General features: G+C 57.3%; 1 protein-coding gene across 1 annotated transcript; it reads right to left on the reverse strand.

The window, feature by feature from the left end:
- Positions 1-3,875: 3,875 nt before the first annotated feature.
- Positions 3,876-27,500, reverse strand: RNF212 (ring finger protein 212; the record flags this gene model as incomplete). Its single annotated transcript, XM_082643263.1, has 12 exons — positions 3,876-4,013; positions 4,725-4,746; positions 9,534-9,573; positions 10,405-10,576; positions 13,928-13,973; positions 14,804-14,864; positions 14,952-15,004; positions 16,774-16,832; positions 17,068-17,124; positions 20,927-21,001; positions 24,602-24,663; positions 27,392-27,500. The coding sequence occupies 12 exons, from the start codon at positions 27,498-27,500 to the stop codon at positions 3,876-3,878; spliced, it is 894 nt and encodes a 297-aa protein (XP_082499389.1).
- Between the last annotated feature and the right edge of the window lie 279 nt (positions 27,501-27,779).

Here is a 27,779-nt window from a genome sequence, read left to right on the forward strand (position 1 = left end):
TGACCAGACAGATGCCCATGGGACTGAAGCTCAACTGTGAAAAACAGCAAAGATAAAGAACAGAAAATGCTAAAAACGTGGCATCAAAGTTTTTGTCTTAAAAGCGAGGTGAGGTGATGGAAGAGTAGGGTTTCAGAACCTCGGACCGACGAGCAGGCCCCAAACCTGCGGAGCCAGGGCTCCATCTGCAGGAAGCCCGGGGGCAGCACCACGTGGGGCTCCTCTGAGGTGGCCACCCCGTCCCCTCTCGGAGCCCCTCCCCCTCATCACCTGCTGCCGAGTGGTAAACAGGTGAACTCTGCTCTGCACACGTACCTACATTTTCCCGTTTGAGGTCATCATGCTCACCGTACTTGAATGCACACAGGGGACACAACGGGGCCAGGGATTTTACAACATGGGAGCATTTTCTGACGCTCCATGGCTTTTGCTATCTCGCAGCAGGGATGGCTGCACACCGAGAGCCCTGGGGAAGCAGGGATCCTCCCTGCCCCGCCGGGCTACAAAGCTACAAAACGCAATCTGCCCAGCCTCGGCTTCCTAAGTGCGCAGCGGGTGGCATCTGCTTCCCGCCCTTAGGCTGTGGGCCTGAGCCAGGTGAGAGGACCCGGGAATGCAGGGGCAGGTCTCACGTAACAGAAACAGGAAGAGTCATAATTAACCGTCTTTCCAGCTGGCCTTGTCCAGAGCCACCCTGGGGTGAGGAGGGCGCAATCGGCCTGCAGGAAGAAGTCACACACGAAGCCCACGCCTGGAGACAGATGAGCCTCACGTGATGGGCCCACCTGGGCAAAGAGAGGCACCCCCCGCCCTGGGGCGGGTCTGACCCACGTGGCCACCTGCAGGCAGGCCTCGGTGGTCAGCGCCCAGACCCCCCCTCGCCTACCCAGGAGCCGAGGCTGGAAGCCCCCAGCAGGGAGAAGGCAGGGGATGGTCGCCCCTAAGGAAGTTCTAAGGTACTAATTGCAAACACATCATACACTGCTGTCCCAACAGAGTCCGAAAAACACTTTATTCACTCGTATCACTGAGTCACCCCATCAGGAAAACGCAGAATCAGGACACTGGATACGTGCACATGCTGCGGGCGGGCGCAGAGCCGAGGTCCAGACAGGCGGGAGCTTGCTCATTGCTTGTGCATGAGCCCCCCGAGGCCGGCAGACCCTGCGGGAAGCGGCAGAGTCATAAGCCCCAGGGAACGCACAGGTGAGCACTGCTGGGTTCTGGACCATTACCAAAGGCTCAGAAACACAGCTCTCGGGGACACCCCAAGCTCTGTGTCGGCTCCTCACAGAGCGTTTGCCTTTCCTCACGGCACTTACCTAAATGCTGCCTCTGCAGCAGCCCCGAGATGCTGAGGGGCTGCCAGGGTGCCGCCCCTCTTCCGGCTCTGCCTGCAGCCTGGGGCGCAGGGCTCTGGCTGGGCCACTCACAGGGCATCTGCAGGGCTGGGATCCTAGTGGTAAATTCAACAGACAAAATCACCAGCGCCTTTGGCAACGAGGTCATTCAAGCGTGGACTGTTTCTTGGTTTTCAAGGTGGCGTGGCCAGCCCGGGGCCGCTGGTAGAGCGGGAGCAGCTCACGCGCAGTGCACGGCAGGTAGCCCCGCAGGGGGGCTTCTCTGGGCCGTGGTGACCGTGGCAGGGCCTCCGAGAACTGCTGCCCGTTACCAGGGCCCAGGACCTGTATCGTTGGACCCTCCCACAGGGTCCCTCTGTGCTGACGCTGAAAGAGTCAAGTTACAGTCAGAGGGCACGGAGCTGGGGCCGGCTCCTGCCGTGGAGTGGGGTGCAGGCAGCCTCACAGAGGTCACAGGCGCAGCCTGCAGTCAGGGAGGTAGGTGGGTGGCTCTGTGAGTCGAGGGGCGGCGGGCACACAGTCTGGAGACCAGTGGCTGGACTGTGCCGAGCGGCAAAGCGTGGACAGGCTTTGGGAGAGGGGTCAGGGGAGGGTCCACCTTTGGAGACACCACCTGAGCGCCCAGCGCTGAGGAGAGAGCCCTGCGTGGAGGCAGCCCTGCGTCCAGGAAGGGCACAGCTGCTCCTGTGCACACGGTGGCGCTGGGACCTGGCCAGGCAGAGGGGGCAGCACCGGCCGGAGCGGCCACCTGCCCTTCAGGAAACCCTGCTGACCCCGGGCTGTCCTGGAGTAAAACGCCCTGCAGCCGTAATGGCTCTTCCAGGGTTTTTCGTGACAGGGCACCTGCTTAAGTTACGTTTTAGCTTCAAGAACATGACGTGGTCTACTGGGCACCGCCTCACTCGGGGCCCGCAGACGGCGCCAGGACGGGCGGGTCCCTCCCGCCCCCACCTAACCCTGTCGCCCCCCAGGAGCCGCGAGCGAGCGGGACCTACCTGAGCGCCTGGGGCTTGCTGGGGTGATGCGGTGTCAGGCTGAGGTGCTGAGGGCAGTGGGCAACGCTGCCTGGGGGCGGGTGAGAAGTGAATGAGCTGCTTCCCCATCCCTGCCGCAGGTGGAGCCCTGCCCCCGCCCCGGGAGGGTGCGGACCCCACCCTCTTCCCCATCTTCTCACCCATGTGCGCTGGCTGGTGGCCCACACCCACACTGCCCGCGGACTCCGCTGGGGGCCGCCCCTGGTATGCGGCAGGTGCTCAATAAATGTCTGGACACCTGTGCTCTAAGCCTTGGCTCCTGTCACTCTGACAACCACTCCGGGGACAAGAGGGAGGGCGTGAGGCTGCGGGCGATCCCTGGCGCCAGGACCGCCGTGTCACCTCCACCCAGACCACAGGAGTTTTACACAGCTCGACTTCTGCCTGTTGACAGCTTCTGGGCTAATAAGAAGCTTCTTTTAAAGACGTAAATGATCCCTGATATGCTTTAGTCACACCAGGGAGCAGACATGAAAAGACTGCTCTTCCTCAATACCTGAATTCCTCTGCATCTAAATTTTGGAGAGTTTCAACAGAAGGAAGCCAGGGAAAGAAGGGTAGACAGCATTTAGGTTAGGCTCCCTCTGTGTCCTTTCATGGTACCCCTTTCATAACCAAAGAACCTGGACCAGAGAGGGTGAGTGCCTTTCCCAAGGCTGCACAGCACGAAGTGGGCAATGGGGGTCTCATCTCTTTGTCTTGGGCTGTGTGGACTGTGAGGACACTGCCCACTGCAGGTGACCCTCAGGAAGCCCCAGAGAACAGCTGAGAACCAGGAGGATAAACCATCTCAGCAGTTACGTTCATCGTGTTTGTTGTTTTCTGTACTTTATGAGGGTCTGGCGTCTGGGGGCCTTGCTGACCCCGGAGGGACTGCCCCTCCCAGGGCGGGCTGACTCCCAGAGGTGGTACCGGTCTGCCTGTGAGCGAGCGCAGCATGCCTCTGATATGAAGAGCGGCCAATCCAGAACCAGCTCTGAACCCCCCCCTCCATCTGCTGCCCCACTCGGCCCTCATCAGCCTGGCTGGACCTCAGACAAGCGGGACGGCCCCAACACCTGCAACCACAGAGACTGCTCAAGCCAGCCAACCTCAAGCCTGCCAGCCTCTCCCGCGGCCCTGCCATTCCTCCCTTGAAAACCGCGGCCAAGGCTCTGGCCCAGGCCTCCACCTCACCCTTCCTGGCAGCCATGCCGCCTGCTTCCAGGGACCGTGAGTCCACCTTCCTCCTGCACGGCAGTGGCTCCTGATCTGTTGGCTTCACACACCTGACGGGTCCCGGGTACAATCGTCTATTCAGTGATTACATGCTCGACCCCACGATGGCCAGCAGCAGCAGCAGTTTCTCACATATGCTTTACAGGACTTCATGGGGACAACGGTTATCAACACAGCTGAGGCTACCGAGGCCTCAGGAAGTCAACAACTCATGGGTCGTGTGGGCGGTGCTCTGACCACAGGAACAGCGGGTGCCAGGCCCTCAGTAGGGGGTCTTTCGGGTCCTGCCTGAGAACCATGGGCCATGGCAGGTCTTGGTCCTGAGGGCGGTGACCCCAGGCGTCGCAGGAGGCCCGGGCAGCACCAAGGAGCCGCCCCCAGGGCCGGTGCTAAAGCCTGACTGAAAGCCAATGACCGGATGAGGCTCCACGGCCAACAGGACACATCCAAGTCAGGGCCGAGTTTCTGTTCAGGAAAGCGGTGTGATTCAATGCATTTGGAAAGATTTCCATTGAAAAATTTAAATGGAAAACATGTTGACATTTAAAGAGGGTAAGTTTCCATCCAGGTCGGCAATGTGGGGACGCTCGTGTCCCTGTGCTGCCAGGTGGACAGGCTGCGTCCTGTGGACGAGACCTGGGCACTGACGGGTGGGCGGCCCGAGACGTGGGAACGGGTTGGCCTCGTGCACAAGCTCGTGGGACAGACCGGCAGGGGAGCAAGGCTGAGGCACCCGCGGCTCGTCAACTCACCCAGGCAGCGTTTGCCGAGAAGGGACCTCCAGCTGGATGGAGCTGAAATCCGCGAAGCCCCTCCCCAAGACCGAGCATGAGACAGAACCATTTTAGGACACTGTCTAAGACAGACAACAGCGTCTGTGCTCGGACACCCACTGCCACCTGCCTGGGAAGGGGGCTTCCTTGCCTGGGCCGTGAGCAGGCCCCTGTGCACCTGCGCCTTTGTGTCGGGGGTTGAGAGCAGGAGGAAAGGGCACGGCCGGGTTTGACCCTGCAGGAACTGGGAGGGCACAGCTTTGCCGCGTGCGGAGCAGAGACTGAGCACAGAGAGGCTGCCCTGCCTGAGAGATGCCTGGGCGCCAGCTCGCACAGACCTGCAGAGCAGCCACGGTCACCCTGGAAGAGCAGGGCGAGGTCAAAGGACTCACACTTGACGAATTCGTAAAGTCCTCCAAAGCCACAGTGAGCAAAGGGCAGAGATAGTCTTCAGATCAAAGGGGAAAAGCGACTCATCACACACAGGACACAAGGACACGGCTGAGGGTGGCAACTCCTCACCAGAAACACAGGAGGGGCCAGAGGCAGCAGGATGCCTCTGCGAAGTGCTAAGAACAGGCGTCTGAGAATTCCCTGCCCAGTGAGACTATCCTCAAAATGAAGACATCATCATTCAAAGGTGACAAAAACTGGGAGAATTCACAGCTAGCCAAACGGCCCCACAATAAAACGGTACTTGGGTCTGAAAGGAATACCCACCGACAAGCACTTGGTTCCACAGGAAGGAAGTGGGCCCAGAAACCTGACAAGCGCGAGGGGCGCGTGTACTTTTGCTTCCTCTCCTGATCTTTAGGACACGGGAGTTTCTGTAAGGGAAGTCATTACAGGCCTATCGCTGGGGTTCTATGTAACCTAAGTGACTACGCATAAACAAAGCATCACAAAGCAGCGGGTAAACGGACTGCACGGGCAAAGCTGCTGCATTTGACCAGGATCCAGTTGGGTGGCCGATGAGAGGCACAAGGCTACCCCTGAGGCAAGAAAACAACGAGACAGCATAAATATCAACGGAAGGTCGCGTCTCCCAGTCCGCTCTGGCTGCCACGCCACCAGTGCAGGCTGGGGCTTCAACACACGTTTATTTCTCACAGTCCCCGAGGCTGGAGTCCAAGATCAAGGCGCCAGCAGACCTGACTCCTGGTGTTCCAGGGGATCCCGCTTCCTGCCTGCAGACGGTGCCTTCCTGCTGTGTCCACACGTGACCTCTTCCTGCGTGTGCCGTCTCTTGTGAGGACACGAATCCTATCAGATTAGGTCCCACCCTCAGGACGGTGCTGACCTCCTAGAGACCCTCGACTCCGAATGCAGTCACAGCTCTGAGGGGACACGGGGCACTAAAAATAGTTAATGCCAAAGAAGGCAGTTAAGGAGATACAGATAAACAAAAAATCCCAAAAACACATGGCAAAGAGGCAGACATCAATCCAAACCTATTAGTAACTATGCTGACTCAATGGACTAAACATAAACACTCCAGTCAGAGGCAGCGATTACAAGCAGGATCCAACCACACATTGTCCACAAGATGCACACTTTGGGTTCAAAGACAATCAGGCGAAAGCAAGGAACGAAAAGATGCCCCATGTAAACTGTACCCAATCTGAAATTAAAGAAAATTCCACTATCAAGATAACTCACTACTCGGGTACCAGTTTATGGATAACGCCTAAGACCCATACACTGAAAACGATGATTCCTCAGGTCAATCAGGGGCCGGTAAGCGGAGAGGCAGACACGTCAGGTCTATGGACTGGAAGACCCAGGCGTGTTGAGAGAGCAACTCCCCCGAAACCGATGAGCTCCGATCAAACCCCAGCAGGCTTTTTTGGTAGAATGTGACAAGTGGATCTTAAGATTCATATGGAAATGCAAAGCCCTTAGAAGAGCCAAGATTACTTTGGTAAATTAAGAACAAAGTGTCTGATCTCAAAACTTAACCGTAAAGCACAAGTAATCATAACAATGTGGCATTTATGAAAGGAGGGATGGAATATACTCATTGACAGAACAGGAAGTCCAGAAGGAAACCTTGACAGTTATGATCTATCAGCTACATTCAATTTTGGACTGTTGGTTGTCAGTATACAGAATTACAATGGAGTTTTGCATATAGATCTTGCACCCTGTAGCCTTCCCAAGCTCATTTATAATTCTTGACAGTATTCTTACAGACCCCTTGGGATCTTCTACAGCAAGATCAGCTGTCTACAAAGTAGTTACACCTCCTCCTTTCCAACCTATGCGCCTTAATTTCTGCTCCGCTAGCGCCTCCAGGACAAGGCAAGCAGACGTGACAGCTGTGGGCATCCTTGCCCTGTTCCTGGTCTCCAGGGAAAAGGTTCCACCTCTAGGGTCTTGGCTGCTCTGTATCAGACTGAGGAAGTGCCCTTCTAGTACGTGTCTCCTAAGAGTTTCTACCACGAATGGTTGCAGAATTTTGTCAAATTCTTTTTCTGTTGTAAAGATCTTGTTTTTTAGGTATTTCATTCTACTAATATAGTTAATTGGTCTTCCGATGTCAATAACCTTGAATTCCTGAGATAAACCCCACTTGGTGATGGTATATAAATCTTTTTATATGTTGCTAGATTTGATTGCCTCATATATATATATATACATTTTTTTGCGATACGTGGGCCTCTCACTGTTGTGGCCTCTCCCGTTGCGGAGCACAGGCTCCAGACGTGCAGGCTCAGTGGCCATGGCTCACAGGCCCAGCCGCTCCGTGGCATGTGGGATCTTCCCGGACCGGGGCACGAACCCGTGTCCCCTGCATCGGCAGGCGGACTCTCAACCACTGCACCACCAGGGAAGCCCTGTCTCGTATATTTTTAAAGAATTCTGCACCAATATTCATGAAAATTATTGTTCAGTTTTTTCCTCATGTTATCTTTGGCTGTGTTATTAAGATACCACTGACATAAAATGAATTGGTTGGGAAGTCTTTGATCCTCTCCTACTTTCTGAAAGAGTTTATGTAGGCCTGGTATTAGTTCTTCTTTAAATGTTTCAAAGAATTCACCCATGAAGCCAGTGAGAATTAGGCTTTTCTCTGTGGAAAGATTTTAAAATTACTAATTCAGCTTCTTTATTTGATAGAGGTCTACCCAGACTTACTATTTCCTCTTGAGGTAGTTTTGATATTTTCTAGGAATTTGTCCATTGCATGTAAGTCATCTACTTTGTTGGCAGAGTTGTTCATAATATTCCTTATAATTCTTTTATTATCCGTAGGATGTGTAATGATGTTCCTTCTTTCATTTCTTATACTAGTAATTTGTGTTCTCTTTTTTTCTTGGTCTAGGCAAGAGTTTGCTAATTTTTTCAAAGGATAAACTTTAGGTTCCATTGGTTTTCTCTATTGTTTTTGTTTCCTATTTTGTAGATTTCTACTCTATTCTCTTGTAGCTTCTTAAGGTGGAAGCTTAGATTACTGATTTTAGATCTCCTTCCTAACATAAGCATTTAAAGTTATACATTTCCCTCTAAGCTCCACTTTACCTGCATCCTATAAATTTGGTACACTGTATTTTCTTCCACTCAGTTCAAGATACTTTCTGATATTACTGGTGACATTTTTTCTTTGGTCCATAAGCTAGTTATAATTGCATTGTTTAATTTCCAAATATTTGTTTTATTCTCAGAATTTTTTTTCTGTTGATTTCGAATTTAATTCCATTGTGGCCCCAAAATACACTCCACATGAACAGTCCTAAGTATCAGGACCTGTTTTATGTCCCACTGTGTGATCTTTTCTGGAGAGTGTCCCACGTGCACTGGAAAGACTGTACACTCTGCTGTTGCTGGTGGTATCACATTTGTCAGATAAGCAGTCTCTTATCTTCTTTCTGATCACTTGTCTAGTTGTCCCACCAACTACTGATAGTGGGCTACTGAAATGCTCAAATCATGTGTTGAATTAATTCTCTTTTTAACTCTGGCCTCATGCATTTGGGGACTTTCTTTTGTGGCGTGTTTGCACTAACGGTTATGTCTTCCTGATAAATGGACCTTTAATCATCATGAAATGCCCCTCCGTCTCTAGAGACGTTTCCTATCTTATGACCTGTGTGTGCGATGTGAAGACAGCTGCTCCAGCTCTGTACTGGCTGGCTTGCTTGATGCACCCTGTACGTCATCTTGTCTCAGCCTATTTGTGCCTCTGGGTCCGAGATGTGTCCCTTGCAGAGAGTGTGCAGCAGTCTGATGTCTGCATCAGATGATGTGTGCATCTGCCACACACTCATACCCGATGCTGTCCGTGGCTGACATCAGTGTGTCCACTTTGCTCTTTGTTCCCTACATGTCTTGTGTCTTTTTCATTCCTGCTTCCCTCACAGCTTTCCGCCTCTGAAGGGAGAACACCGAGCTCCACACACTGGATGGTCGGCTCTTCTTTCCATGGGCAGCTTTTGCTCTGCGTACCTGCTCTGCTGTCAGGTGTATAAACATTTGTAACTGTTGTGTTTTCCTGACACCCTGTTACCACGGGGTGTTCCTTCTGCTCCTGGTCTCCCGAACAGTCCTTGTCCTAGTCTGTTTCTCTGATGCTCATGCCGCACCCCAGCCCTCAACTGGCTGCCACACGCACGGTGTCCTTTCACTTGTAACGTGTCTGTGCTGCTGTAGTTCAAGCACATCTCTTGTGGGGAGCATGCGGGGCATCTCTTCACTGGTGTGGCCAGTTGCTCATGGGTACTGGGTGGCTGACGCACACCTGCACCTGCCGTTCTGCTATTTACTGTCTGCACCTCATTCTCTTTTCTGTTAGTCTGCCCGTGTCGCCTTCTAAATGCTTTTCAATGTAATTATTTCAATTCCTCTTTTAAACTGCATTTTTGTTTTTTAAAAAACTGAAGTATAATTAATTTACAATGCTGTGCTAGTTTCAAGTGTACAGCTATGTGATTCAGTTACACACATATATATATATTCTTTTTCAGATGCTTTTCCATTTTAGGTTGTTACAAGATATTGATAGAATGGATAAACAACAAGGTCCTACTGTAACAGTACAGGGAACTACATTCATTATCTGCCAGACCCTCATTTCCTGAGGGAAAGATGCTCCCAGCGCCGGGCTCTGACCACAGGCCGGCCTGCAGACATTGACCTGAAACCCACACCCGCACAGCAGCATGACGGTGGGGGCACAAGGCGGGGACACTGGGCCAGGCACGAGGGCGGAGAGGACGTTGATGCCCACAGGACATCCCAGCGCCCAGGGGAAACGCCACCTCCAAAACCAAGGGAACCCTGATGGGCAGACACTCCAGCTGCACAGGAGGATAGAGGCAGGAAGCATGCGAGGAAAGGGCCCTGGAGTGACAGACGGCCTGGGATTCCAGGGCAGGGCAGGCAAGGGAGACAGGAAGACACAGGCCTTACCTGTGAGCTGAGGCTGGGAGCACAGTGTCCACGAAGGGGAGAGGAGGGGAGGGGAAGGGAGAAAGGGGCAGGTGCAGCAGCGATTCCAAAGTGCAGAAGCAAATCAAGCCCCAGCCAGGTGCTCAGGTGCAAGGGCGGCACCAAGAGGCCCTAGACAGATGCGGCTCAGAAAACCTACACCTCAGAGGCAACTATCAGAATCTCCACTTCAGCAAGAAAAAAAATGAATCTAAGGACGGAGATGCAAGAAGCAATGGCAAGAAAGAAAACAGAGGAGCTGATGATTAAGAATGAATAAGCATTCATCTCAAATGTAAACATTTCCATGATGACACCGAGGAAACTTCCAGGGACTTGGCCCGAGTTTGGTGAGGGAGGGACTTGGGGTGGAGATGGGGTGTGCACCAGAGCCTAGTGCTTTGGGCAGGTGGGCAGGCTCACGCTGACCCCCCGGGGAAGGGGCCGTGTGCTCACCCAGCAGCCACTCCAGCAAGCACCAGTAAGCACAGCAGGTCCTAGGATTCCTGTTCAAAGCCTAGGAGACAGGCCACAAGGGCCCGCCTCCCCTGTGCTGGGTCAGGTGGGGCCCCATAGGTGCCCTGGACGGACCCAGGAGGGGCCCGTTCTGGGGGAAACATGCCTCCACATGGACCCGCACCCACCGGGTAAGTCCTTCAGCACGTGTGGACTGGGGTAAGGTGGCGGGTCTCCACTTACCCATGCGTCCATCCCGAGGTGGACTGAGCAGAGAGATCCTAGTCAGGCCAGTGGCGACCTCACACTAGGTTGTAAGAAGAAAACAATTGTTAATGTTCCAGCGCTGCCACTCAGGAGGAAAGAATCTGCTCATCTGCTAAGAACACAGCTCCTCAGTCTCATCTGCCTGAGAAACAAACTCCCGTCTGACCTCGTTCTGTGTGGGAACGTGGCTGAGTGGGCAGGGCCCACGGCGGTGAGTGGACGAAGGATCCACTGAGTACTTTTAAGAGTCTCAGAAACGGAAAAGTAACCCAACTTCTTGGCCGACATTAGGAATTTCAAAGTCCTGAGTAAATCCTCATTTGGGGAGCGTGTTGTCACCTTGAAATCCAGATGCTGACGGGTGTGGCTAGGGCTGGCGGGCAGTGCCCGGCGCCAGGCCTGCTCCACGCCATGCACACGGTAGCGTCCGCCAGGCGGCGCCCCACCCCACCCGCTCTGCCCCCGGAGCCGCCCCCCTCACTGTAACTGCACGGTGGGACCTGGGGTGGGGCACACAGCCGCTGCCAGGAACCCAGGCCTGGCCCTGCTTCTGTGCCCGTCTTTTCATCTCCATAGCCCGTCCTGGCCCTTCCTGGGGCCCTAGACTCGGCCACCGCCCCACCTGCGCCCCTGCTGCGACCTTGGGCCCACCTTCCCAGCTCCCGCGCCCACGACGGTCCTTTGCTCCTGTCAAGCAGCCTCCCCGCCAGCTCAGCGGTGGCCTCGTTTCAGGGCACTCTCTGCAAACGTCCCCACCCCGGCCCTGCCTCCGGCTCACGCCTGCTGGCAAGACTCTGACCTTGGAGGGACAGGCCCCCACCCTCGAACGCTTTGTCACACTGCCTGGCAGGCTGGTGCCCACCCACCAGAGCAGCTTCCCCTCCCTCTGGCCTCCCTCCCCGGCCCACCCACTCCAGGCTCGTGCCCAAGGCGAGGGCCTCTCCAGGGTCCCCGAGAATGGCAGGGCTGGCTTGGGGACGCTCACTGCTCAGGGTGCCCTCGTCCCACTGCTGCCATAGCTTTAACGTGGCTCGTGGTGAGCAGGGCCTGACCTCACAGCCCTTCCTGCTGCTGCTGTTTCTTGGCTGCATTCAGAGTCTCCCTCCAGCTCGGCCACCCTCCCTGGCCCCTCTGCGGCCGCCTGTGCACCGGCCCCTGCCCCTTCTCCCACCTCCGGCACGTCCTACATGTCAGGCCACGAGTGCCCAGCACAGGCCAACTCTGAAAAGTTATCAAAGAACGGAGACGAAATCGCTCCTGTCGGGTTAGCACCTATCTGGGGGAGGCTCCAGTAACAGGCGAAACAGAAAGAGTTAAAAGATGCGGAACGTCCAGGATGGTGGCTGTGACGCAGGTGAGCGCTGGCCCTGGCCCAGGCCGGGGGAGGGAGTGGACGCAGCAGCTCCAGGAAGTGGAGGTGCTGAGACAGGCCCCCACAGGACCCGCTTCTTCGAGCACGCCTGGGAGCTGCTGTCGAGGATTTGGGTTGTTGGCAACCATACTCGGCTGCCCTCAGGATTTCAACGGTCACCCCGGGCTCAGCTGCGAGCACATCTCCGCGTGGACGGCCAGGTGGTTGAGCTGATGTGGCAGAGCGGGACCACACCCAATCCGGGCAGCCAGGGCCAGGGACGGGCCCAACCTTGGGCTGCATTCTGGGGTGGGTCCCCTGCCCTCCACCGGCCCATCAGCCACCAAGTCCTCGTAATGCAACTGGGCTGGCTTGTGGGACGTGACTGACACGCTGTTTCACGGCCTCCTCCACACACCTCACTCTGCGGAGAGCTCCTGCCACCAGAGGATGGGCGTTCTGGAGAGGCCCAGGCCCCGTGCCAGGAAGGCGTGGTGGGGCCGTGCGTGTGTGCAGCCCCTCGGGGTTTTGCGGGTCCACGTCCTCACTGGAGGCCACATCCTGGACGGGACGACTGGGAGGCCCCCGCCTACTGCCCGCAGCACCGCCTCCCCACGGTCCACGGGCTCAAGCACGCCCTCACTGTACACGTGGGTCACCCCCTCCGGGGAACCAGCACCTGCCGAGCTAGCCCTCGAGCATCCACGGTCCAAGTCCCCACGCGGAACCTCACCGGTAGGTCCCTCTCTGCTCGCAGGCGCGGCTGAGGGCAGGTGGCAGGCTCTGCCTCTCCCTCCCTCCTAGGACCCAGGCCCGGTGCAGGGGGGTGGGAAGGGGGGGCAGGATCCCGCTCTCCTCCTCCAGGACCTCCCTCGCCAAGACGACCAGACTCCTTTCGGGGTCACCTCAGGGAGCGCAGGCGCTGCCCTCTGTTCCATGGCCACAGGGTGGGCCCAGCCATGCCGCCTGTGGGACCTCCTGGGGGGTCTTGGGGTTTCCAGGAGACACCTCACTGCCCCGCTCGGGGTCTCAGGGCAGCCCCACCAGAGAGGTGTGCGCACACCCACCCCAGGGCTGACGGGGTGTCCGGGAGGTGGGTCACTGGGGGGACAAGTTTTCCCTGAAAATGCGCGTCCCATTCTGGCAGCCACAGCCTGTGACTGATGGTTTTCCTGGAACGTGGCCGTGCCTGTTTGCTCCACACCGCGAGGGGTGAGTGCTGAGATGGGGACATGGGTCCACAAGGGTCCACCCAAGCCCGCGTAGATGTTGGTCTAGAACCTCACTTTGGAATCTCAAATCAGCGTGTGGCGTTCTGGTCCCAAGGCACAATTTCCCATGTGCTGCCCAGGAACACACCATCGCTGAGCCGTCAGCCTTAATCTCTGGAACGTTTAACCTCCGGAAACTTTAACCTCCAGAATGGGGCCACATGCGGGGCGAGGCTCGCGGTCCAGCTCCTGGGGCAAAGGCGAGCCGGCAGGGACCTGTGAGCTCCAGGTTGGGGGGACTGCCTCATGAGCGGCTGAGGTCTGGGGCAGGGCGGAAGTGCACCCACACCCCCTTCTGGCGATGGGAGATGGCTGACGAGGGGTAGTGGGTGGGAAGCGTCTCCCCACCGGAGCCCGGAGTGGCTCTGCTGCCCACCCGCCCCTGATGGCCTAGTCCTGCAGCCCAGGTTCCTCCACATCTGCTTCTAGGATGGCTCCCTGGGAATGAGCACCGCTTCTCGCCAACCAGCCCACATGCTGGCATTCACCTCGCAGGTCGTGTGTACTCAGTGACCACAGCGGCGCGAGGCCTCCAGGCAGGACTGAGTTCAGACGCCAGCGGTGGGAGGAGGGCACCCCCCCCCAGCCCCGAGAGCCCAGTGGCCCCACGGCCGCACCCCAGCCTCCCTCCCAGGTCCCTCCTGGGAGCCGCCTGGAGATTGGCCACCCAGAGTCTGTGGAGCTGGCGTGCTCCAAGGTCATCAGTGACGAGAAAACCATCCACGCGAAGCATGTGAGAACCAGGCACGCGGAGAGCAGGTGCGCTTACCTTTCTCCTTGGGGAGGGCCTGAGGTCAACTTCCATGGACTCCGCCCTGTTACAGACAGTGAAACACAGTCACGGGCCTGGTTATGACCAAGTAACAAAAACACACGAGGCCCCGCGGGCGGCTTTCCTTCCTGTAGCTGCTGAGCACCAGGGGAGCCCGGTGATCACAGCCCCGCCGTGGTCAGCGAGGCCTGTAAACCACCGCGCACCCACCCAAGGACATGGAAGCCCCCGCTGTCTGGCCTGAACGAGCCCTCCTGTCTGCCCTCCCACTGCCTCCCCCAGAAGGCCCCTGCGTGGCCGCCTCCTGGCTGGCTGCCCCCCTCCGGCCGCTGTCACTGGGCTCCTCCGCCTCCTGCTGGGCTTCCCGGAAGCAGGAGCACTACTTCCGACCACCCTACTGCCTGGCCCCACGTTTCATGCAGGTAGGACTCGACCCACGGCAGTTCCCTAATGAATCAGCCCAAAGGCTGGCGTGGGACGTGGCCGGCGTCCCCGCAGGAGCACAAGGAGGCGGGAAGAGGGCCTGCTCCCTACTTCCTGAACGAGCTTGGGGCGGGGGTGGCCAGGCTGACAGGGCCTCGGGCGCCCTCATCACACCTACTACCCGTGGGCTCGACTCCAACCTCCCAAGAGAAACACCCACTCCTCTCTCGTCCTGTTTCCTCCACGTCCCTCTTGTCCCAGCGTCAGAGGAGGGTCCTGGGGACAACACCCAGCTGTCCAGCCCGGGTCACGTGACCACCCCCCACCGATCCCTGAGGCCACAGGGATAGAAACGGAGGCAGGCGCAAGCTGTCGGCGCCTGTGCTACGTACCCCTGCGTCTGAAACACTGCCCGCTGACGTTCGGGGGTTGGGGGCTGGGGGTGCACACCTTTCAGAGGCTGACGAGTCAGGCGGCAGGAAGAGAGGCCCGTTGGGCTTTGTCGAAGGAGCTGTGGCGAGAAACCTGGTGCTGGAGCCAATCAGGTCCACTCCGCACCTCGTCACAACCCTCCCCTGCCAGGCATCACTTTACTTACTTGAAATTGGATTTTTTATTGTGCTGAAAGCCGTTTGTTGTGACAATCTCACACTAAATAGATGGAGAAAAGGCATTAATTGAGCCATAAACGTTTACTTCCAAGTAGTTCCTTCCAACCTGAAGGTAAAGAAAACAGAAACAGCCTCTGTTCTCCATGGCGCTGCCCCCTGGCGCCCTCCACAGCCTGTTACTGCACATGCCTGGCTGCATCCCACAGGGATGGAGGGAGCTCCCTCTGACTCGCCAGAGCCCAAAACAGTGCTGAGAACACAGCAGGCATTCAATAAAGGCCTGCTGAGCAGCCCACCGACCGGCAGGGGGACTGGCCGTGCTGGGGCCCAGCTCCCTGAAGGGCACTCACTCCTGCTTCCAAGTGACTCAGTGGAACAAACTGGGTGCCACGCTGGGCATGTGGAGAGGGCGAGTGTCCAAGGCCCCCCCCGAGACAGGCCCTGTGACAGGGTCAGCAGCGGTGACACCACGCCGTGCTTGGCGGGGCAGACCCGGGCAGGCATGGTCTGGGGCAAGGGTGCCGCGTGGGGGGCACAGGCTCCCCCAAGAGGGAGACGCAGGCCATGTGGTGCATGCAGAGTGGTCAGTGGGTGGGCCTGGCACAGAACCCACCGCGCCAGGAATGCTCCACCTGGAGCCCGAGGGAAACAGGCAGATTTGGACCCTGAAGACACCAGGTGGGAAACAAAGTGCCTGTGAGGCAGAGCGAGAATACGGCACCACAACTGGCCACAGGGATGGGCTGGAAGGGCGAGACAGAGCAGCCGGACAGACGCGGGGAGAAGGCGTGCACGGTGGGGTTGAGCGGGCGCTGCAGGTACCGGGGTCTGAAGGAGCAGGTCGCCACGTGCAGACACCAGGTGGGGACAGAGCCACAGAGGGAGAATGGGAAAGGTAAGGGCTGGAAATTTTCCAGAATTAAGGAAAGACATGATTCCACAGAAAGAAAGCAAACTGCACACCAAGGAGGACAGATCCCAGGGACTAGCCCGTGAGCCTCTTGTCCCTGTGTCAGGGTCAGGCCTCGCCCGCCACAGGAGGTCTCGGCTGCGCTGTTTCCCCGCAGTCCTTCAGGGTAGGGAGAGGCCTCCTCTGCCGCTGCGCTGGCCCGCAGCTCGCAGACCCCAAACACACCTTCACAGGCGGCACCGGCAGCTCATGCCCCATCATGAAGGCGGGTGGGTGGAGGCCTTTTCACCCCAGACGAGGCTGAGTCCACACTGGCAGGCGCCCAGCTCTGACTCTGGTTGGTGGTCCCTGGGCACCCATACTGCCCTCGGCTGCCCAATGCAGCAAGGAGGCGGGAGTCCACGCACTGGGGCAGGGGGGTCATCGCTGGGCAGACAGCAACCCCGCAGGTTAACCTGTGGCCCCCAAGTTGGGACTTCTGAACGTTCATTGCGTTCATACCGTGTCTCATAAAACCGAGAACGTGGCTGAACACGGGTGGTGCCATACTGACCCCCGGGGGCCAATGGGCCCAGGGCTGCCACAGGACCCGGACCAGGGGATGGGTGTGCTGCATGTGCTCTCTGGGGAACTGCAGGCGGGGTTCACTTTCCTCCCAGGCTCCCTCCCGTCACCCCAGGAATCACTAGGGCCCCCCCAAGGGGAACCACTCATGTTTTTTTAAATTCTTCTTTTTTGTCTCCCTTTCCTCCCCTCTAGTTTCCTGCATTTTTGCTTTGACAGAAGTTCCTGGCCAACGGAAGTGCTCTTTCCTCTGCACCCTTGGTTATGACAGGGCTGAGACAGACGACCAGTCACCACAGAAGGCCCACTGCTGCCCTCGTGCCCCGGGGACTCACCTCTGCAGCTGCTCCATCCTCAGCGCTGACTTCCTGAGGGACTCTTCCAAATGAGAAATCTAAACACAATTGAACGACTTCCAGTTACCACACGCACTACACCAAGTGACGGTTTAGACGGAACACGTTGATCCTCAATTTCTTAAACCACAAATCAGAACGTGAGTTATGTGGCAGCGCCCCTCACGCTATTTATGAGTGAACGTGCACCAGGTCCAGATCATCACGTGTGTAGGAAATAAGCGCTGGGTGACGCGACCGCTGTTCTCCTCGCTGCCAGTCAACTGGACTTACCTTTTCTCTGTAGAAGGCTAACAGTCTCCTCCTGTGCTTTTCTTGAAATTCTGAAACCTGCAAAGACAACACGTGTCAGCTGCTGATGTGTGCATAGTGGCTGCCGCAGAGGTTGGTGGGGACTTCCTGCAACCGCCAGCTCTTCCCAAGACGTGGCCCCGCTGTTGCCTGGCAGCCAGAGCAGATGCCGGCAGAGCCCAGGCTGAGTGGATGGTCACGGCCAGGCGCACGCCAGCCAGAGGCAGCGAGGGCCACAGGTTCCACGTGAGGATTGCGTGGGCAAGAGGGCTGCTGTGCCTCCCTTCCGTGTGGCTTCAGTGGCCCTTGGGGCCCAGGCCATGGAATGGGACACATTCCACAAGGGCCGATCACCGTGTGCTGTCCCTCAGGCAACAGCAACTGGATCACAGATGGCCTCCTGACCAGACAGACCAACCAGGAACCCCCTGACCTGCCACCCCGACTGGGCCTGCATCAGGCAAGAACGCCACCAGGCAGACACGCAGGGCCATGCCATTCCAGGAGCCCAGTGACCTTGACTGGACATCCAGGGCCAGCAGCGCCTGGAACCAGCACCCTCCCTGGTCCTCCATGTATATGAGCCCCAACCTCCATGTCTGTGGTGCCTAGAGCCTGGGCCGGTCCCTGAGAGGGCCCACATACATTAGAAAATGGCGACTGTGATTTCCTCAAGGAAAGAGAGCTATTTTCACCACTGGAGTTTCAGACAACGACACCCACTCTCTCAAAACACTAAACTGAATTGCTTAAACCTAATTCTTGTCGCCGTCAGTGCACAGCTGACACACAGCAGAACCGGGTGCTGGGCAAACTGGGATTTGAAGTCCACGTTGTATAAACGCATCACCCACTTCATCCCCTCCCCAGGAATCTGCCAACATGCGTGCAAACATCCAGGGACGGTGGCCTTTTCCCTGGCGCTCACTGGTCTGGTCCAAACTGAGGGAGAAAAATCCCTCTGTGGAAAGGAGGCTGGCCCAGCCCACCTCCAGAGGGCGGGGCTGTGGTCAGGAGGGACAAACCCTCTTCAGAGTCTCCTGACCTCCTGGCTCCTACATCCTGAGGGATTCAGAGCCCTTGGGGCAGGGGACATGCTCCACAGTGCTCCAGCGAGCCCACCCCCTCCATGAGACCAGGGACGCGTATCTCCACCCAGAGGAGGGTCGACAGACACAGGCTCTGCCCAGAGAGTCAGCCTGTGGAAGGGGTGCCCCAAGGGGACCCCAATGCCGCCGCTGCACAAGTCCTCGTGATTCACGAGGCCCTGTCCCAGAAAGGCTCTGGACCGCACCAACGGTTCTCAAGTCCTGCTGCCCCCGGGCCTCAGCAGGCAGACCCTTGGGTCCTCACTCCGGGCGAGGTGAAGCCCCCATCAGCCCGTGACCGGGTGCCTTTTCCTCACAGCGTGCAGGGCATTGAGGCAGGGCCATCAGGTTCCCAACTGAGGGGCGGCCATGCACAGCTGGGAGGGGTTTTGTACAGACACTTCTCAAGCCGCCTTCCCCAATCACCTTCAGCAAGACACAGTGACAGTCACCTGTCTCCACAGCTCACTCTTCCGTGTGTCCTACGTCTGCGGTGAGAGACTAATGTCCTGCGCTGACCCCTGACCTCGTGTCTTGGTGCAGGGACCAAACTGAGAAACAGACAGCACCGCCTCTGGGAGCAGCCCTGGGCCGTTCTGGAGCAGCTGGGAGCGGGCCACGCTCCAGCTGGCACATGGGACCCCGCCTCACAGGCACTGGGGCTCAGCAAGGCCTGTGGACAGGCCAGTGGCTATCTCGACTCTGGCAGGCCATTTTTGAATGAGGACCTTGGTGAGGACAAGCATGCAGGCCCTCTGTGGCTGATACAGACGCAACAGGACAGGTGAGGCCACAGCAGGGGCGGGGCCCCGGGCAAAGCTGGCCCTGGGAGAGGGGCCGGCCGGTGGGGTGCCTGAGCGGCAGGCGAGAGCAGCCCCACTGAGAGTGCAAGGCTCATGCGGGCTCAGGGCAGCCCGGACCCTGCGGCCACACGCCATCTGCACTGGCTGGGGTGCCCGAGGCTGATCGCTGTGGCCTCGGCAGGGGTCAGATGGTTCCAACAAAACAAAATGAAAAAGGGCTCGAGTCCTCATCTGGGTTGAGACACAGGCGAGGCCTGATGAGACTGCACGAAGCCTAGAGGCCGCGCCAGACGGCAGCCGTTCCAGCTCTGCTCAGAAACCAAGGAGCGGCTGACTCGCACAGCCGCTCTGTGCTGGTGCCCAGCGGGCGGCAGGAGGACCGGGGCCGGAGGAGGAGCACAGGGCCCTCACGTGGGGTCGTGGGCCTGGGAGCAGCACAGGCTGCGGGCGTCCGTGCCGAGCGCTCAGGAGGCGCTGCCCAGTACGCTGGCCTGCGTCCCACCTCCGGTCTCAGGGGAGAGGCTGGTGGGGGAGAGGCGTCAGAGGAAGGAGGCTTCAGGGGCAGAACGAGATCGGGAGGGTCAGTGGGCAGTCCCGGTGCAGGAACTGGCCCGGTTCTGGCACACCCAGGGCCCACGCCCATGCGCTCACAGCCTCGGTCCCAGGCCGGCCACACACTCCTCGGGTCGCCGAGGACCCACAGAGGCTGTTATGTGGGTCTTACCTGCCAACGTTTACCCTGCAAGAAACTAATCTTGAGAGAAATTTAAGATGTTTATTAAATTCATTTAAAGTAACAGCAAACCCAACAGGCCAGCACGTAGAGCGAGCTGCAACGTCCTCTGTCGTGCGGCCACTCTGCACTTGAGACGGGCACGTAACCACCAGATGGCGGACCCAAGGCCGCTGGGCTGCCCCCACCACGGTCCTCCCTCCACGCCGGGGGCGTGTGGCCTGAGATGGAGGGGCGGCCCCAGGCCCCGTGCTGGGCTGTCCTTGGTGAGACTCCTCCAGGCGCAGGGCTACCTGTGTACCTCCCAACACAGGCAGCTCTGGCCCCGGGGACCTGGCCGGAAAGAGGGTCCCACTGCAAAAGGGGCAATGCGGGCAGTCCCCAACCGCCGACCCCAGCACTCACCTTGTACTGATGCTGAGGCTTGGGGCACCCCTGCGTCCCCCTGGAGCAGTCCCAGGATGATGGGGGACAGCCATGGCCCCACCGGTGCTTCTGGCCATGTCGGAGCCAGAGAGCAGCCTCCCAGGGGAGGGGATGGTCTCGGCAGGCTGGCTGACCATGGCCTCCAGACATGCAGGCCAAAGGGCAAGAACAGTCGGGCAAGCGGCGCTGCCCCAGGGAAGGGCCTCGGCCTCAGGTGGCTCCTGGCCGCTCCTCCACACGGCCTCCGAGGGCAGGTGGCAGGCGGCCAACAGTGGGGGCTCCGCCTTTAACAGAAGGACAGCTGGGGGGACCACAGGCTGTCCAGTGATGTCCAGGGAGGAACGTGAGGAGGGCACGGATGCACAGCATTAGAGGCTGGGCACAGGGGCGAGTGTGTGAAGCAGCAAAGGGGGGGACGTGCATGGTGACGAGGAGGAGGGTCGGGCAGGCACAGATGCCACAGGGGCCACAGGGTGGGCAAGGGCTGCACAAGTGACCCTCAGGAGAGGACAGCGTCACAAAGCAGCCCACTGTCCGGAGTCCAGGCAGCCCCAGCCCCACCTTCCAAACCCCAGATCTAAGGTCCGTCCCTCGAATCATGAGGCTCAGTGGGGCGTCCTGATCAAGGGACCACTGTGTCCTGACGCCCAGCAAAGGAACAGAGACCACAGGACAGAGAGCACGGCTTCGTCACAGTGCGGGTGGGAGACACTCGCCGACCATGTGTCCAGAGTGGACTGGTCTCCACAACACCAAGTCTCCAAGGGCTGAGGGCAAAGCCTAGGACTCACCTGGGAGGTCTCCCTTGCGTACTTCCTGCACAGGCCGTCTATGCCCATGAAGAGTGACTGGATGTCGGAGTCCGTCTGAAAGAGAAAAGGCTGCTTCCATCGCCACTGCCTCCACGGGCCAGGGCTCTATGTGCTTCAGGGCCCAGACTCAGCCACAAGGACGTCACGGCTGCGTCCAAGGGGCACCGAGTACTCCACGGCGCGGGTGAGGGACGGTGCCACCTCCTCGAGGACCAAGGGTAGTACTGAGGGGCTCCAGGCTGCTGGGGGGAGCCGCATACAAAGGAAACAGTGAAATCAGAAGTGGGAAGAGCGATGGGCACGACTTCAAACTGCTCACAAGTATGTGTTATTTATTTTATTTTTAAAAATAAATTTAATATTTATGTTTGGCCGCGTTGGGCCTTCGTTGTTGGTGCATGGGCTTTCTCTAATTGCGGAGCACAGGCTCGGCAGTTTTGGCACATGGGCTCAGCAGCTGTGGCACGCAGGCTCTAGGCGTGGGGGCTTCAGTACTTGCGGCTCGCAGGCTCAGTAGTTGTGGCTCACGGGCTCTAGAGCGCAGGCTCGGTAGTTGTGGCGCACGGGCTCAGTAGTTGTGGTTCACAGGCTCAGTCGCCGTGGCACGTGGGCTCTAGGTGTGCGGGCTTCAGTAGTTATAGCATGCGGGCTCAGTAGTTGTGGCTCACAGGCTCTAGAGCACAGGCTCAGTAGTTGTGGCACACGGGCTCAGGAGTTGTGGCTCGCGGGCTCTAGAGTGCAGGATTGGTAGTTGTGGCACATGGGCTTAGTTGCTCCACGGCATGTGGGATCTTCCCGGACCAGGGCTCGAACCCATGTCCCCTGCATTGGCAGGAGGATTCTTAACCACTGCGCCACCAGGAAAGCCCCGTGTTATTTAAAAAGTAAACATGAAAAAGTAGGGTTTACGAACTGGCACCTGCCCACGTACACTCCTCGTGCAGATACACCTGCCTCCCACCCCCACCCACCACCCGGCCACAGCAGCACGAGAGGCACAGAAGGGCCGGGACAAGGACACACACAGGCCAACGAGACCAGGAGCCTGCGCCCCTCCCAGTCTGTACCAAGTGTACGGGCCCAGCCGCTCCCCATCTCCGCTGAAATGACAGTAACACCACACTTAGGGAAAGCGAGATCCGAGCTAGAAACTAGGAAATGCACTCGAGGGGCCAGGCCCCCCAAGGAGCTTCTGGAGGACCCTGCGGAGGGGCGGCTGCAGGGGAAGTGGCTCCAGAATCCACTGCCGGCTCAGAGGAGGGGTGAGCACGGCGCCAGGAGGGCAGGGGCCCATGGCAAGGGCTCCACGTGCACGTGAGCCCTGCGCTTGACCTTTACCCGAGACCCTGGACAGCACCCAACGCCTCGAGCCCCGTCTTCCAAGGGAAACAGGACAGAAGCCACACCTCCCCTGAAGGCCTGGGTGAGGCCTACACACTAGGGGCAGGGGCCCCAGTGAGTGGAGACCAGACTGACGCCCACAGAGAACCCGGTCCTACACCAAGACCTCCATGGGCCAGGAGGGAGGTGAGGGTGTCAGCACTGACCTGTCAGGGCCCAGGGCCTTCTTTTTTTTTTTTAATTTATTTTTATTGGAGTATAGTTGCTTTACAATGTTGGATTAGCTTCTACTGCACGGCAAAATAAATCAGCCATATGTATACATATATCTCCACCATTTAGGACACTACAGTGCATTAAGTAGAGTTCCCTGTGCTATACAGTGTGTTCCCATCAGTTGTCTATTTTATACATAGTAACAATAGTATATATGTGTCAATCCCAATCTCCCAATTCCTCCCACCCCACCCCTTTCCCCCTTGGTATCCATACATTTGTTCTCTACGTCTGTGTCTCTATTTTTGCTTTACAAATAAGATCATTTATATCATTTTTCTAGATTCCACATATATGCATTAACATACGAAATTTTTCTTTCTGACTTACTTCACTCTGTATGACTGTCTCTAGCTCCATCCACATCTCTGCAAGTGACTCAATTTCATTCCTTTTTATGGCTGAGTAATATTCCATTGTATATATGTACCACATCTTCTTTATCCATTCCTCTGTCGATGGACATTTAGGTTGCTTCCATGTCCTGGCTATTGTAAATAGTGCTGCTATGAACACTGGAGTGCATGTGTCTTTTTTTTAATTAATTAATTTAATTTAGTTTTTGCTGCACTGGGTCTTTGTTGCTGCGTGAGGTCTTTTCTCCAGTTGCAGTGAGCAGGGGCTACTCTTCGTTGCGGTGCACAGTCTTCTCATCGCAGTGGCTTCTCTTGTTGTGGAGCACGGGCTCTAGGCATGTGGGCTTCAGTAGTTGTAGCATGCAGGCTCAGCAGTCGTGGCCTTGTGGGTTCTAGAGCGCAGGCTCAGTAGTTGTGGTGCACGGGCTTAGTTACTCTGCAGCATGTGGGATTTTCCTGGACCAGGGCTCAAACCTGTGTCCCCTGCATTGGCAGGTGGATTCTTAACCACTGCACCACCAGGGAAGCCACATATGTCTTTTTGAATTATGGTTGTCTCTGGGTATATGCCCAATAGTGGGATTATTGGGTCACACGGTAGTTCTATTTTTAGTGTTTTAAGGAACTCCATACTGTTCTCCATAGTGGCTGTATCGATTTACAGTCCCACCAACAGTGTAGGAAGGTTCCCTTTTCTCCACACCCTCTCCAGCGTTTACTGTTTGTAGATTTTTTGATGACGGCCATTCTGACCAGTGTGAGGTGATACCTCATTGTAGTTAGGGCCCAGGGCCTTCCTGAGGGGAATTACAGACAGAGTCCCCGAATGGGACAGAAGGCGGGGGAGTGATTGCACTCCACATGCATGGAGACCCCAACAGAAAGCCCTCGCTTTCCCACTTCTAGGAATTTATGCTCTAGAAATAGCCTTACAAGTATGTGGAACTATGGTAAAAAAAAAAAAAAAAAGTTCACTGTTAAGATTGTTTGAAATAGTAAAAAGACTGAAAAAACCCAAAGGCTTACCAATAGGAAGATACTGTCATACCACGCAATCACTTCTAGAGAATGTGGGTGTGTACATTTTAGAAAATGTAGTGTCAACTGGGAAACACCCTATAAAAGATTAATCACACTAACACCCAGAAAAGGAGCCACACTCCTGGCTGTCATCATCTTCGGGAAGTAGGACCTGGGGGACTTTCACATTCTCTGTTATGATTTTCTGTTATGTTTGAGCTTTGTGTAATTTTATATTTGTAATCAGAAAAGCAATTTTTATAGATTAAACATCAGATCAAATACACATCTTAGACCCTAAATGTGAAGGAATCAACTTCACCGACTTTCCCTCAGCCCTCTTAATTGGAAATGACCCCAGGAAAACCAAACTCCACCACCTTCCTGAGGAGCTGATGTTGTACTGAAGAAACACAGGCACCCGACTTCGGTTCCCAGGAGCACCACACCTCCTAATGGGGCCAGGCTCTGGCTAAGGAGAAAGTTGTGCAAGGTATTCAGAACCACGCTATTGGACTTTATGCAGAAAGCTTGTAAGATCTCCTACTGCACGTAGCAAAACAAACAAAAGTTTTAGACACCGCAAATGACTAAAAATTGAATGTCACATTTAAAAAGAAACACTGTGATTAACTTTCAGATACTACAGATTTCAACTTACATGTTTCGAAAGCAGAACTGTACGACATGGAACTTTACAAATCAAGCATTCATCCCTTTTACCTATAATAGAGAGCAAATTTTACTCTATTATAGTGAGTAGTGCTTTTAAACATACATAAATGCAGACCTTCTTGCAAAAGTACACAGGATTACAGCACTTGCAGTGGACAAGCCTGTGGGCGTGCACATAGCTGAAAAGACTTACGTAAGTAACAATCTTTTTTTTCTTGTTTTGCAAATATGCTCCAAAATGGTGGCCATAAAGATCAACAACACAAACTTAGATCAGTCCCAGATATTTCTTACAATCAGGTTTTATAGGAATAACTTAACTTAAAATTTTAAACTCTACAAAATGAAAAGCCCCTCCCACCCACCTGGCAGCTACAGTGTTCTGCTCTGCCCCTCGGCTTCCCCCCTGTGGCAACTGGGACAGCTCACTGGGCGTCGGAGCATTTACTGAGCTCCTGAGACAGGCCAGGCAGTGCGAGGGGCTGAGGATGGAGATGTCACGTCCCCCTCGCCGCCACCTTCCCTCGCTAGGCCTCCTCCCCGTGGGATGCCCGCCTCCACGTGCTCCTCCCCCACCGGCTGGCCCCACACCCCTTAGGGCTCCCCCTACTCCGTCCCCCTCGCTTCCAGCTCCTGGTTCGGCGCTGCCTGGTCCTCACAGCCTCTGATCTTGGCTTCTCCACTAGGCAGCTTGGAGACCAGCTGTAGGTCCACATCCACCCGCCACGGGTCCTTCCAGGCAGCACAGCAGCCCAAACCCGGGGCTGCCTCCCCCTCACCCCGCAGTTCAACGCGGCTGAGAAGCAGGATTCCAACACTGCGGAATCTGCAGCATTGCTGGGCACCTCTCTGCTTTTCTGGGTCATTTCCCCCCAGTTCCCTGCAGGGGGTACTCAAACAAGCCCCGGTGTCGTCTACTGAGGAAGAGGCCCGTCATGCGCACCTCTCTCCCCCTGCACCACACGGTGGCCACAGCCCCCCAGGCCAGGCCTAACCCTCCACCCTGTGCTCACCTCCTCTCCTTCCCACAGCCCGAGGGCTCCCATCCTCGCTCAGACGCCCTCCCACTAAGCTCCGCCCCTAGCCCTCCCTGGCGCTTCCCAGCCCCGAGCCAGGCCAGCCTGTCCCCACCATCCCCACAGCATCCCGCAGGTCACCCACCCACTAAGGCCAGGGCCACATGCTGATGCGCTGGCTGACTGAGCTGGGATGCCTGGTTTGACGTTTCTGCTTTCTCTTCCCCTCACAGCCACCTCCCGTCTCCACCTACCTTCTTTAGGAAATGCTTTTCCCCAGGTGAGAACAGGCTCCTGCATCCCCTGCCTTCAGTCCTCCCGTCACCCCAGCATCTCCACTCTCCTCTCTGCACTAACCTCTCCCTGCTGTGCTCCAGCTGCCCGGACTCCTAGACCCTCATGTGTCCTCACAGCCCGCCTCGGTCTCTCCCTGCATGGCTCTCCCTGGAACCTCCGTGTCCAAAGGTGAGGTCCTGAGCCTCACCTCAAACCCGCTGTCTCCCCGCAGCGTCCTGGATGGCCACGGGAACCCCACCGCCAACCCCGGCGAGCTCCACACGTTGGAAACCGAGATGCCTTTCTGCACCCAGGTCTGCCCAACCTGCCCGCTGCTTCTGTCCAGCCCCGCGGGCAGCTGTCCTCCTCTGAAACCTCTCCCCTGTGCAGGGCGCCGCTTCTTCCCCAAGTCCTGTCGCCCGCCAAGTTCCACTTCCCCCAGCCACGCAGACCAAGACTCAGCCAGACCACCCCTGGGCACGCGACGGTGCTCGCCCCCAGACCCCACCATGAACATGCCTGCAGCACCACCTGTGACAGCCAAAGCCTGGAAGAGCCCGAGGGTCAGCTGCGAGCTGGTAAATACACCAGGACACGGCGTCGGTCCCGAGCAGCAGGGAAGGGGCACCAGGGGCAAGTGTGCACCGAGGATCCCGCAGCGAGAGGCCCAGGCAGGGGCCACCCGGGGCGGGTGTGTGTGTGGGGAGCCTGCTGCCCGCTGGACCACCCGCTCACCGGCGTTAAACAGTCCAAGGAGATGGACACCAACGCAGGTCAGGACAGTAGTTTTCCTTGAGGAGGCCTGGGGTGTGTGTGCGTGAGATGTTCTGAGTCTTAACCTGTGAGCTGGTTTCACAGGTAGGTCACTTTATGAGAATTCACTGCGTTTCCATTTAGGCTTTTTTCCTGTATAAACTCTATACGTCAATAAAAACATTTCACAAGAAAAAAAGTACACGTCGACCACGTCACTGCCCGTCTGCCCACAGGCGGGGCCGGGGCCTCCCTCGAAGTCCTCTCCCGCCTCAGGCCTCCCCTTTCCTCCCACCCCTCTGCTGGGGACACTTCTGCATCCCCCGCCCCCCCACCCCCCGCTTCCGGCTGCGCTTGTCCTTACAGGGACCTACCTGCCCACGTGGCAGGCGGGCCAGTGCCAGAACTGAGACACTCGGCCGGGGCGCTGCCTGCCCTCCCTGTGGCCCCCTACAGGCCCTGCCCCCCCCCCCAGCCTAAAGGCAGGCGCCCAAGAGTCGTGACCGGGAGCCTCTCGGCCTGTGCCCCCCCCACCCCTGCACGCCCCGCCCTCCCCCAAGGCCCACTGCTCCGGAGGTCCTCTCCCCACCCCCCAGGCCTGCTGACTCTCTTCCCCCAGGGCCCCTCCCCCAGAAGCCCCACCCCCTGGAAGGCCCCCGCCCCCCCACCAGCCCAGGGGTCCAGGTGTGGGCCTGGCCCGAGGGCCCTCAACGCCCTAACCCCGCCCTGACCTTTGCGCAGGCAGACATCGCAGTACACGTGGCCGCAGTTAGTCAGGCTGAAACACGTCGTCCCCTGGGGTGGCTGGAAACAGCGATTACAGAACACCCAGCAAGCCATGCTCCGCAGTGATTTCCGCTGCCGCCGCCGCCGCCACCACCGCCGCGAGGCCCAGGCCCAACCGAAGCCGTCCTAAGACCCACGCGAGACCTGGACGCGGGATCTGGGCGTGGCCCGAGGGCTGCGACTCCACGCCTGCGCACCAGAGTGCGGCGCTGATCCCGCCAAAACTCAAGTGTTGGAAGGTACCAACACGGAAAGAGAGGGAGGTTAGAATTAGACTTTCCCCTCTGCGGGTTGTTTTGGCTGGACGTCGGGGAGGAGGAACATACAGGCGAG

The sequence above is a fragment of the Mesoplodon mirus genome, assembly GCF_964341445.2.
Source record: "Mesoplodon mirus genome assembly, chromosome: 2".
Taxonomy (NCBI): Eukaryota; Metazoa; Chordata; class Mammalia; order Artiodactyla; family Ziphiidae; genus Mesoplodon; species Mesoplodon mirus.